Source organism: Nematolebias whitei, chromosome 8, assembly GCF_014905685.2.
Source record: "Nematolebias whitei isolate Nwh7 chromosome 8, NemWhi1, whole genome shotgun sequence".
Taxonomy (NCBI): domain Eukaryota; kingdom Metazoa; phylum Chordata; class Actinopteri; order Cyprinodontiformes; family Rivulidae; genus Nematolebias; species Nematolebias whitei.
This window is the reverse complement of record NC_056505.1, coordinates 10,167,223-10,180,072: the sequence shown is the minus strand read 5'-3', so window position 1 is coordinate 10,180,072 and position 12,850 is coordinate 10,167,223. Positions and strand designations below refer to the sequence as shown.

Sequence of the window (12,850 nt, the reverse complement as noted above, 5' to 3'; positions counted from 1 at the left end):
ATATATATATGTTTGTATATATATATGTATATGTGTATATATGTGTGTATATATATGTATATGTTTATAGATTTGTTTATATAAATGTATATGTATCTAGTCTGTCATTTGTATAGAAATGTGATTTCCACAAATTGATAAGGACTTCGTTTTGTTCCTGTATCTTCTTTAAATATAAATTCAGTTTTCACATATTTGAAACAAAGGAAATCCATTCGCTTTGAGAACTTCAGAGGAAATAAGCTGTTCCTTTAATCGTAAAGTATTCAGCTAAGTTAACACAACATTTAAGTGATCCCAAACCTTCTAGCTCTTTTTTTCTTACAACAGCCCTGAGGAAGGATAACATTTTGTCAAAGTGGAAATCAATAAAATGCAATTAGATGTGGAATACTCCACACTGCAACAGGATGTTGAGATACTTACTTCAAAGGTAACCTGTAAGGTTCTTGAGCTTTGAAAATTTCTGCTTAGGTTGTATTGTGTGTATCTGCAAACATCCCATCAACTGAATGTGTGAAGCTGAAAATTCCACGCTGTTTAAAACAAGTCAAGACACAATAATTTGCCAAAAATGTGTGGATGATTTTTCTATACAAATGTCTTGCATCCAAGTTTGATTTTCATGTGCAAAAGCAAAGTTCACTGTCTGTAGGTAAAAATCATGTGGCTTTGTTCAACTCTTCTATTTAATCAAGTATTTTGTATAGTAGAGGTGTACAGAAAGACCTAATAGTTTTACCTAATAAATGCAGAGGTATTTACATTTGAATAGCTAAAACAGACATTTTTTTGTTTGTGTTTTTTTGCTCATCACAAGTTTCTTTTCATTTTATCTGTTGTTTTGTTTCACCAATAACCCAAGTATAAGGTTTCGGTTATTGTTGGTATTTTCTGTGTATACAGCCTGATTCTGTTTAACCATCTATGTTTGTGTTGTTGGTCAGACTCGTGCCAGAAACACAATATTTTTTTTTTTTTATTGTTTTTAATTTGAACTAATACAATAATGCTTATTGGTTATGTTCTTCTCAGTCACCTCCCTCAGATTCTGATATTTATCCTTCCTTTTTCTTCTATTCTTCCACTGTCCCTTCCCCCCACAGTTTCTTTCTTTCTTCTGCTCCTCTCAACATTTATCTCCATTACCTTTGTCTTGTCCAACTGTCGTATTTCCTCTCAGGACTCATCTTCTCCTTTCCTACATTCTCAACAGCCTTGTCCTTAAGCTGTGACTTACTTTTTGTCTGTTTCTGTCATGCTTGTCCTTTACCCTCACCGTCTCTTTTTTAGCTGTCAAGTCTCTCCCTTCCTTACTTTCCCTTTTCCTATTTAAACCCACCTCATGCTGAAACCATGGTTATGTGCTACTGTATCCTCCTCTTCTCAAAGTGTTTTTTCATGTCCAGTTTCTTCTTCTTCCCCATACTTACTTTGCTTTTATTGCTCCATTAAGTCAGTCGAAGCTGCAAATCTTTCCGTCCCTTCATAAGCAGCTTTTACAAGTTGGTTGACTGACTTTGGATCACTGAAGGATAGAACTGAATGATGCCAAGGACCAGTAGATTCATTCCTGTCTAGTATTCATAGCTAGTACGATAGATCTTGGCCCACTGCACACAGACTTTAATTCACATTTCTTTTAATCATCAACATTTATTAGAGTCCATGTTTGGAATTAAATGTTTTGGGACACCAAATTAAAGCACTTTCAACAGCTTAAGTTCATATAGCTTTCCAGTAATCAATCACTCAGTCAGTCAATTAATATACTTTATTGATCCCAAAGGGACATTTCATTTCAGTACATCCGTCAAGAAAGAGAAAACAGACATGGGGGAGTCAGATGTCTGAGGCTTCAGTGGCAGAGAGCAGCTCCACCTTTTCATTAGATAAGGAAAGTGAAAAACATGAGGAAAAGAAGGAGGTATAAATAAAGTCTCTTATATTGTGTCTTTGACACAGTGTAAGATAGCAAAAAAACTACCTCAGCACAGAAAAAGCAAATATAATAGACATAATACATGTATATGTGGAGTGGTTAGGGGGAGGGGGTCCCAGCACGGCCACCAGGTTAGTGACGCAGCCCTTTGGTGCCTTCGCATCACCTAGGTTGCTGCACCAGGGGAGGCAATGAGGGAGAACGGCAAAGACATGAGTTTGAAGGGAAGTCATAGCACAGCACCTCCAGAGACCCCACCCTCCAGCCATAGTCCTGATAAGAGGTGTTTGTTTATTAGCCAGCTCAGTTGAGCTCTGACAATGGTTCATGTCCTTGTGGAGGGGGGGGGGGGGGGGTGTGGAGGGGAGCAGAGCCTCTTCTTTCCATAACATCCAAGGATAAATTGAGATAGTCAGCCTTCCAAGGCCAGAGCCAGATTCAGATTTCAACATTGTTTTGGGTCAGGCCAAGCTCATTAATTTCCGCATCTGCCTTTACAGTCTTGCTAGTACATCTCATGGCGACTCCAAACAGACAAATTGTGATTACTTATTCCAAAGTCGGGCTTACAACTTCTCCAAGATCTAGTCCTTTCAACCGCCTGTGAACACTGCCAGAATTCCAACAGTCCTGCCTGCTCAGCTCTGATACAGGTCCATAGATAGTTCACACACAGTCTGGGTGTTGCCAAGCCTGGCACACACATTCCAGACAGCTTAAACAGCTGCTGACGTTTCCAAATTTGTCAACAATCCAGATTTCCCCCAACTCCAAAAAGCAGAATTTAGTTATCATAAATCCAATTATGTTTCCAAGGTAAGAAGGCTCTCCTTCACCCCGTCTTCGTGGGAGAAAATTTGATCAATTGCGTTGAGAGACCAGCTGAACAAATCCACAGATTACAATTCAGAAGGTGTGCATAAAGGGGCTCTGAAAAAGGTCCACAAGACAAAGAGCAAAGCAGGGACAGAGCGGAGGAGGAAGCGCCTGCCTTCGCTGAGAGCGAGCGGGAAAAAAAAGAGCACATACGTGCTTTTTAGACAAATTATTTCAAATTTATGTCAAAAAAAAAAAAAAAATCACAAATTTTGATATAAATTCTATTTTTCGTAATAATTTAACTAAAATTTGTTCACTAAGTTTGGGCTTATTTATTTATTTTTCTCTGTTAGTTTTGGCAGTTTTGACAATTTTGGCAGTTTTGACGAGATCTCCAAATAATTTGCAGCACTCGGTTCAGTGGAAAAAAAAAAAAAAAAAATTGTAAGCCACTAAAAGTTTTACTTGTCCTGCACAATGAGCATTTAATTTCATCATTGCTTGACTTCCTCTCTGGGAGCTCATTCTTTTGTTTGCCAATGTTTCTTTCACTTGTAGGATGACCATTTGAAATTGCTCTTCACACTTCTCTGCTCCTCCTGCCACAAACACACAAACACATACATATGAGAAAGTTCAGTCTGAAAAGTAGTCCCACAAGTGTACAATATTTGTATGCGTACAATAAGATCCACAAGCGTACCACACATTTTCCAAAGGCATACTACAAAATGCACAAATGCATAAACCTTGTTTCAAATGTGCACATTTCAGTTTGCATACGTTGGAATACTCTGCACATACAAATTGTCAAATACACATGTACAAATCACCTGCTGTAGATGAATCAGTCAACATGAGCACACATATAAGTTTGCCTGTGAATGTGACTTTTGAGACTTAATTACTGTCCCAGATCCATAATAGTGATGCTGCATTCAAGGCTGGTAAAAAGCTAGGATATCTGAAACTTACCACCTCTTTCATTTGCACAGTCTCACAAGTCACAGCTGCTAAAGTCACATGTATTTAAAAACTCAGTCAACTTTTTTTTATCCTTAACTGTCTGAATAGTTAAAAAATAATTTCTTATTTCTAGAAAAAAAGGAAACATTGCAAGGAAACTGGAAACCGATTTGTTTTAATCAATAAAAACAGTCCTAACAAATGCACACGTTCTAATGAGAAAAGGCAGAAACACATGCGTACTTAAGTTCAAACTTTAGGGGAAACAATATCTGGATTTAGAAGAAGCAAAAAGTATAACAACCATCTGTGTATGTTTTAAGAAATAACTTGGAACCCAAAACCACCATTCTTTATTCGCTGTAAACTATTTTTGACCTTTTTATTTCAAAGAAAATGTTTGTCTTTGATGGACTCAGAGTGTGTGCAGCAGCATCAACCCTTTAGGGAACGGGTTATGTAAAGGTGGGGTTGAAAATAAATGTGACATTTAATGACAGTCTGACTTTTTTACACTGTCCCTCCCCTCACTGTACTTAAAAGAGACTCCCACAAAAAGTTAACTGTTGTTGGCAGATGATTTTGTTACATGAGGTGATTGTGTAGCAGTGGTATGTAATTTTTCTTCCCATTAGGCAGGGAAAATAAGGGAGACAAATTGGAGAACCAGAGAGAGCAGCTGAGGGTGATGAAGAGAATGTTTAGAGGTGTACAAAAAGAAATGGAGAAAAAGAGGCAGACAGATAAAATGTGAAAGGAGGGATATTGGACACAAGCAAGTGGGCCGAGAAAGAGGGGTTAGGGGTTAGAAGTAAAGGAGCAAAATGCTGGTCAGACCATAGCTTTGGAGATGCGACATCTTTGGCACAATGACAAGGACATAAATCAAAAAGTGTGTGTAGGAGTATGAAGAATTTTTACTCAAAGGGTGGGCAGATTTCTGTAAGAGACTCCAAGACTAAAGTAAAAACAAAAGGTAAGAACAATTTCATGCTAGTGGGATTTTAAAATAGACTTTAATAACATGTTTGGCAATCAGCACATTGATCTGAAACATGAGAATTTTAAACTTCATACTTACTGAAATCGTGGCTGAACAATATTTAAAACTTAATTAAATAAAACACAATGGAGCAACCAGGCGAACCTGTTCATGCATGTCATAATATGTCTGAAAAGAAATTTAGAGATATGATAACTTCTTTTGGCTTTTCCTTTTTCAGGGGTCGCCACAGCGAGTCATACTCCTCCATCTAACTTTGTCCTCTGCATCCTCTGTCCTCACTCCAACTATCTCCATGTCCTCTCCAACTGCATCCATATATCTCCTCTTTGTCTTTTTCCTGGCAGCTGCATTTCCAACATCCTTCTACCAATATACCAACTGTCCCTCCTCTGGACATGTCCAAACCACCTCAATCGGGCCTCTTTAATTTTATTTCCCAGTTGTTCAATCTGTGCTGTACCTCTGATGATCTCATTCCTAATCTTATCCATCGTTGTCACTCCTAAGGAGAACCTCAACATCTTCATTTCTGTCACTTCCAGTTTCTCTTGTCTTTTTGTCCATGTCTCTGTCTCCAGACCATACAACATAGCTGGTCTCACCACTGTCTTGTAAACATTTCCTTTGACCTTTGCTGACAAGCTTTTGTAAAACTTTTCTCCATCCACTCCATCCTGCCTGGACACACTCCCCATTTCCCTGGACAGTGGACTCCAAGTACTTGAAATCCTGAACCTTTGTGACCTCTGCTCCTTGTAGTCTCACTGTTCCACTGACCTCCCTCTCTTTCACACACACATACTTTGTCTTAATACAGCTGACTTTCATTCCTCTTCTTTCAAGTGCATACCTCCACCTCTCCAAGTTCTCTTCCACCTGTTCCCTGTTCTCACCACATATCATAATACCATCTTCAAATATCATAGTCCATGGGGATTCCTGCTAGGATTAACGATATGATAACATGCCCATTAATTTTTCATTAAAAATTTCAGGATTTTTTTTTACAGTCATTACAATTAAGTCAGATTTTCTTGCTGTGCCTGCTTCAACATTTTTATACATTTATACCACACAATGAATGAGGTTGTGCGCTACTTTTGTTTTTCACTTACCACTGTGCTAGTAGGCATCATTTTATTTGTTTGTAAATAAATGGTAAATAGACTGTACTTATACAGCACTTTTCTATCTTATCAAGATACTCAAAGTGCTTTGCACTACAATAAGACAATATTATTACGATATAAATAAGAGAAGGTCACTTTCTCTCACCTCCATGTCTTTCTGTGAGGAGTTTGCCTCCCGTTCTCAGGTTTCCTCCTAATCTCAAATATTGAGCATTAAGTTCATAATTCGAAATTTTCTCTAGGTGTGGGTGAGAATGAATGCTTGTCTCATTTGTTTCTATGTAAAAACATATGGACTTGCAACCTGTTCAGGGTTTCTTGCACAGTGACTACTAGAGATAGACACCAGCCCCCCGTGACCAGGAAAGGAAAAGTGGGTAAAAAAAAACATGGAGGATGGATGGATTTATACAGTGAGAAGAGTTTGTGTGGGATAATAGAGAGACAGACAAAGCAGGAACTGTTGAGAGAACGAGAGAAAGAGACCACCAAAATAAACTCTTGTGATGAATGCGCTGCTCCGAAATAGAAACCTCATCCCTCTTTCATCCTGTTTCAACGCGTTATCTCCACTCACTACTTTTCCTTTTCTTTGCTCCATAACTCAAATCATCTCTATCTCACTGTATCCGTCTGCAGCTCCCCACTCTTTCTATCTCGTCCTGTCTCACTCTCAGATAGTGCGCCATCTTTCTAATCAAAGCTGTTCGTTCTTCTCAGAAAACTCTCCGGTGATAGATTTTCCTTTCAGCCTGCGTTGCATCAGGTAAACGCAAACTGCAAGTTTGATGTTTGTCATCAAAAACTTCTCAAACATCGACGTTTTAGTGTAGATCAACAACTCGCATTTGTGGAAACGCAGCAGCAAAATAGTTTATTTTGTTTGGTTTTGCACAATTTACCAAAGCCTCAAAATACTTCTGTTCACTCTTATAAGACTGGCATACTGGTCATGTAGCTCAGATAGGATGAGGAATCTAAAAAGTGTTCAGATTTAAATATATGTTTATGCATTTGTTTGATCGGGTTAATAACTTGCCGTTCCTGACAAGCCATTAAATTAGTTTCGACACACTTGCTGATACACACAATTCAAGCACTTTGTGATGATGTAAAAGATAGCCCTGAATGGGTGCCTCTCCCAAATTAAATTTAATAATCTGACTCAATATTTAACCAAAGAATATCAAGCACCAGTGATGCTATTATCACACATCGGTATCTTTTTTTGCTCTTCTGGCGTTGCTCTTGCTGTCTTTCTTTTTTCCTTTTCTTTTATCCTGTCCTACACGCTCCAATGTGTTTTGATTACTGGCTGTGTGTGTGCGTGTGTATGTGTGTGTGCTTGGAAAGAGAGCAGGATGGGCAGTTTTGGGGGGAGGAAGGATCACAGATGGGCCTTGTCAAATCTCTGTACATCTGGCTTTGTTCCTGTCCAAGTTTACACGCACGCACACAAAGACAAGCAGGTCTATGTTCGGTGTACTTTCTCAGTCACGATCTCCCGACTACAAGAATATCGTACATATATGTGCATTTAAAGCCTTGGACATGCAGCAGACAGACCTTTCCATGCATGCACATTTATGAAGATCAGAGTGCTCAGAAATCCACTTGGACACACACAGATGCACTGTGCAGCAGGACACAGCGGGTATGGACTCCTGTTGTGTTTTTTGGTTGCCAATGTAATGTTGCCAGGGAATCTGGACTATGCCAGATTTGTTGTTAGCCAAAGGCATACCATTGAAAAGATGATGGAGTGCCAACCCTGACTTGTAATATAGCGCCACCTATTGAGCCAAAATAGGTCTCTGAGTTAATTCAATATGGACTTGCTTTATACATTAAATTTACTAATAGGTTGCAGTTCTTGCATAATGTCTATAGTATAAGACCAGACAGAAAAAAACACAACAAAACTATATTTCTATCAGCTTAAATATTATGATGTTAAGAGAAAAACAAAAACAATGACTTATTGCTGAAAACATCTTTTTTTTTAAGTTAATCTCTCATATTTTAAAATGCTACTGGTCTCATCCAAGGGTCAACTTTTGCCTGCATGAGGAAGCTCTGCATGTTTATGTGTGTCAGCTGTTCAAGGTCCCCGTACGGGACGGAGACATATGCTTTGCAGGATTCCTGTGGATACAGAAACACCCACGCAGGCACCTCAAGGACACCCAGAATGGTAGGAAAAGAATGAAGAAGCACAGAGCTGACGAGGACTAACATGCTGACGTGTTTTTAACCGCATGACTAAAATTATCAGATTTTTTTTTTTTTCAAAACACTCGTGAGAATCCACATTCAGACTCCCTTTTTTTTTTCTTCATGTGTTTAACTCTTGAGGATAATAGCCTCCAAAACTTGAAAAACATTTTACTTCTATACTTGTTTTTTTTTTTTTTTGCTTATCTTTCTGAATTTTCAGTGCAAACTTTTATTCATTCAGTCCCCTGTACACCTCATTTGGAAAGGGCCTGAAACAAGTTGGTGTCACTTGTGATGAACTAAATGCATACACAGAGAAATACCACTATCTTCAGTCAACCAAACCTTTTGTCTTGTGCACCATTTTGCAGATATTTTACCATATTTTTCCCCTTTCTCCTACTTTTGGTTGTCTTGTACTTCCTCCACCTCCCTTGTCATTCCTTTATTTTGTTCTTTGCTTGCTATCCTCTGTTCCCTCTGCTCATCTCTCTGCCTTTAAACGTATCCTTCCGTGCCCACGCACCATAACCAAAACCTGCCTGCTTATTCATTTTACACTGAGGTATCAGTTTATTTCTCGGCTCTTATTATTTTTTTTTTTTGTGCAGTCGCCTCAGTGAGACTTGCCCCAGACAGCGATTCTCTGTCCCATCCTCATTATATTTTCACACTCTGCTTCCCTAGGACACAAAAAATACAGATGCACACATTTCCACACAAATTCCCCCTGAATGGGTGCATTTTCTTTGTTTCAGAGTGGTTTTAGTGGGAATGTCTTTGTCCAATCATTGTCATGAATAATGCGTATTCTTATAGCAGTAAGTTGTGAAATGATTAATACATGCATATATACATATCTTCTTATATGATGATATTAATTGTTGACTGGGACTTAAAACACATACATTTTGACACAACGTACTCATTTTGGTAAATAAATGCAGAGCTGATTGTAAAGTTAGTAGTTTGTCAATTAAAGTACTTTGGTTTTTCGTTTTTAGGTTGTTTTAGTAGGTAAAACTCTACTTAAAAAAAAAAAAAACTACTATACTGTTGATAAATAACAGATTGATGAATCATAGATGTCATACATATGGGAGCAGCGGGGGTGTTTAGAGTTTTTTTTTCTCAAAAACATTTTGGCACACTGCAGAAACCAGGGTTCAAACCACCCACCATACGATCTGAGGACAACTTCCTGCCACCAGGTTACAACTTCTCAATAAAAAGATGCTCACCATAAATCATCTACCCTTCACCACAGGCTCCTCATCAATCTAATGTAGCCCAAGAACCAAATGTGCTGTTGTTAGTGTTTGGTTTTAATGCTGAAAAACGTGACACATTAAACACATGATCGCTTTACTACAGTATGCATGAACTTCAACTGTGTATGTTCAGTGACTTTGCAGAGTTTTATGCAGTGGTCAAATCAAAGTTATTTTTAAGCATGAAGGGAATGTTGTGATGGAAGAAATACAAAATATTTGAGTTATTTAATTCTTTTTTCGTAATTTTAATTAAGTGGAATTAATTTAAAACATTCCCAAATAATAAGTAAAAGCCAAAAGTAAAAGGAGAAAACTTTAAATTTTGGCCTATTAGCAAAATAGTTTTTTTTTGAAGAATAAACATCTGATTTTTGCCATAACTATTTGATAATCTGCCAAAATAATTATTTGTGGGTTATGTTCAGCTAATATTTAAACTCAGAAAGGTTCAAATAACTGCGCGAGCTGTTTTGTAGTTCAGCATTTTGTGACATACAATGCCAACTAGCCAAACAGATGGAGGATGAAGATTAGTTTTCAAAATCCCATCACAATATTGAAACTTCATTCCAACTTTGAAAATGAAATACTATCCCCAAAATGCCAGTAAATCCCTCCATCCAAAATCCCAGTGCTGAAGAAAAGTCTGGTAAATGTGCAGGGAAATGAATAAAAAATTGTATGCAAATATATGGAAATAAACTGTCAAAGAGCAATAAGTCATTTTTTTTTAAATATATGCAGCTGTTTTCGTCTTTGAATTGGTGTGAAAAAGTGATGCAATAAATTAAGCTGTGATGCTGAGTCAATCATTTGTATACACAACTGTGAGCTTGTTTTTAATCATCATTTGTCCATGGAGAAAATGTGTTAAAAAGCACCATATATTACAGTCTGTCTGTGTCAGTGGGAAGTGATGCATGTGTGAATATGTTTGTAAAAGCTGATAGATGTGTGTATATGTTTGCATTAGTGTGAACACAATAAATATGGTTTTCAGAGGGAAACAAGCCTTTGATTTATGCCCTTATAATGCAATTTAAATGTACTACCTGGTTTCAGGATGGACATTAAAAGCATTACATTTTTATATAATTATAATGCAATTAATCTTTTTTTCCATCTCATCATTCTTTTTTCTATATCATGTATCTTCTGTCACCCACTTCTTATTATATTCACTCTTTTCCTCCATTGTCATTTTTTCTCATCTCAGTGTCTGACAGCCAAGCAGGAGCAGCAGGGACTGGACCAGGTGGAGGGTCGGACTCATCCCAATCTCGTTTCTCCTCCTCCCTCCCTACTTATCTCCCAGTCCAATGCCAAATAAGTGGAGCTGACTCCGCCTTCTTCTTGCGGGAAGCTAATCAGGAGGTCATGCGAAATGGCAGCCTGTCATTGCGGACTGAGCCTTTCTTTCTTCACCAGCTGGAGCCAGGCATCGCCGCTCCACAGGCCCTGCCGAGTGTCAATTGCAGCTACGGAAATCTGAGCATTGAGCAGCCGATCCCTGTGGAGCTCCTTCAAGGTCCTCAACCACATCTGCTGATCTCAACCAACCAGGTGACGCTGAACTGGAAGGTCAAAGGTCAAGTGGTGGTACCAAAAGTGGGGGCAACAAAACCATGGATCCAGGTATTGGCAATGTTGATAATTTATTATATACATTATATAGCTATATATGTAGCTACCTGGTTGATCCACTATGAGAAGGTGTTGCTTATAAAGGGCCCTGCATCCTCCATTCCAAGTGGCAAAATCAGCTTTCACTGATGGAGTTATGTGAATAAAATGTCATAATTTTCTTCTCATAGCAACTTTGCCTGTCCCTTCTCGACACAAGGCCCAGACCAATCTTTTACCTCACAGGCGTATATGCCAAATATTATGTTATTGGTCAGAAGTTTGTGCGTGCGTTCATCAGTGTGGGAATGCACACAAACATTCAGCTTTATGCCTCTTCAAACACACTAAATTAGTCAAATTGACTAATCTCCTGGATGGAGATTGTGCAGAGGTGTATGGAGGAGTTTGCTGAAAAGTGTGGTGCTTTCTTCATGATAGACTTGTGGCCAAAGGGTGGATGCAGGGATGGAGTGGCAGGAAGAGTCCTACGCAGTGATGCATACTACTGCGGGAGGGGTTTGTCAAGAGTTCTGTGTCTCGTGGACTATGAGAAGTGTTTTTTAAAATGAACATCCAGCAACCACTTGAACATGTGTCAACATGTGTCAGATGGCATGTGCCGATCCCATAAAACTCAGTTTGCTTGCAGATCCTCAGACTGAAGAAGTATTTTGGATAAAAGACAAATTGGTTCAACAAAGACCCCATCCAGAGGACTTGATTCAACCTTGTTAGATTCATCTAGCTTGATTACTGAGCATGCATCAGGACATTAAGTACAATGTAGCATAAATCAATTAAATTTTGTTCTTATATTCTGTTTGTGCATCCGCGTTTGGCAAGAGATGCACATTTTTTGTTACAGTGTGAAAACGGTTGTCAGTGTGTTTCTGACAAACAGTTGTTTTAGCTTGCCATGTTTTTGGAATGTAGGACAAAGGGCTTTTAAAATACATTGATTGGTGCAAATTCAAGCAAAACACTACTTTTTAAATGAACCAATCAGTGTTGATTTTCTTGTATCTTAGGTTGTTCATTCAATTTTTAAGGGTTAAAAAAATCTCAAAACATTTTGTGTTTTTGATTATATAAATTCATTTGAATAGCCTTGTTGTCCAACTTAATCTAGTATAAACTTATATATATTAACTTTCTCCTTAGGTTCTGTTTTATCTGATTGGGCGGCGCTGGGAAGAGCCTGACCCTCCTCTTCCATCTCTTCTGCCATGTGTCAGAGCCTTGGCCATCCGTGACATCAGTGAAGCAGCACCTTCAGCAGGCTGCCGTCTCATGGGACCATCTGGCATCTGTGTTGTCCGTCTGGAGATTCCACCAGCTTGGTTTACACCATCACAAGTGAGAAGAAGACCTCTTGACGTGACACTACCACCAGTGGAAGTCTATTACTCAATTATACCAACGGACGTAGCAGGCCAAGACTGTCCCTCCATTGTTAATGAGCCTTGGAAAGCTCAGAGCGGAAATGTTGGGCCTCTTGGAGGCCTTGGCATGGGTCTTGGAGGACAGTGGAACCCCTTAGAGGATGGAGGCCTTCAGGACATGCTGAAAGCTGGTTCTGTGGAGATGAGCATGGGCCCAGTTTCTGCCAAAGGAGAAAAATTGCGGTTGGACGAAATTGTGGAGGTTCTTGTGCCACCCAGTCCAGTTCGACTTGGCAAGACAGTAGCATTTGGCATCTACATGAGGACAGATTCGAACACAGAGCAATTTACATTGAGGTAGGACAAAACTTTTATTAAAATTACTGGCTTCTTTTAGAAAATTCTACGTTTTTATCTAGTTATTATTTTCCCGTATATTTCTGGCTATTAGCATATTATTTTATCCCAATATGCTTTATATATATATA

General features: G+C 38.6%; 1 protein-coding gene across 1 annotated transcript in view; it reads left to right on the top strand.

Moving 5' to 3' along the window:
* si:dkey-215k6.1 (transmembrane protein 132C) overlaps positions 1 to 12,850 on the top strand; it is a 293,932-nt gene that overhangs the window by 90,838 nt on the left and 190,244 nt on the right. Inside the window, exons 2-3 of the mRNA XM_037680032.1 lie at positions 10,571 to 10,989; positions 12,142 to 12,719. Of these exons, the coding sequence (XP_037535960.1) occupies positions 10,571 to 10,989; positions 12,142 to 12,719 (997 nt within the window). The remainder of the gene's footprint in view (positions 1 to 10,570; positions 10,990 to 12,141; positions 12,720 to 12,850) is intronic.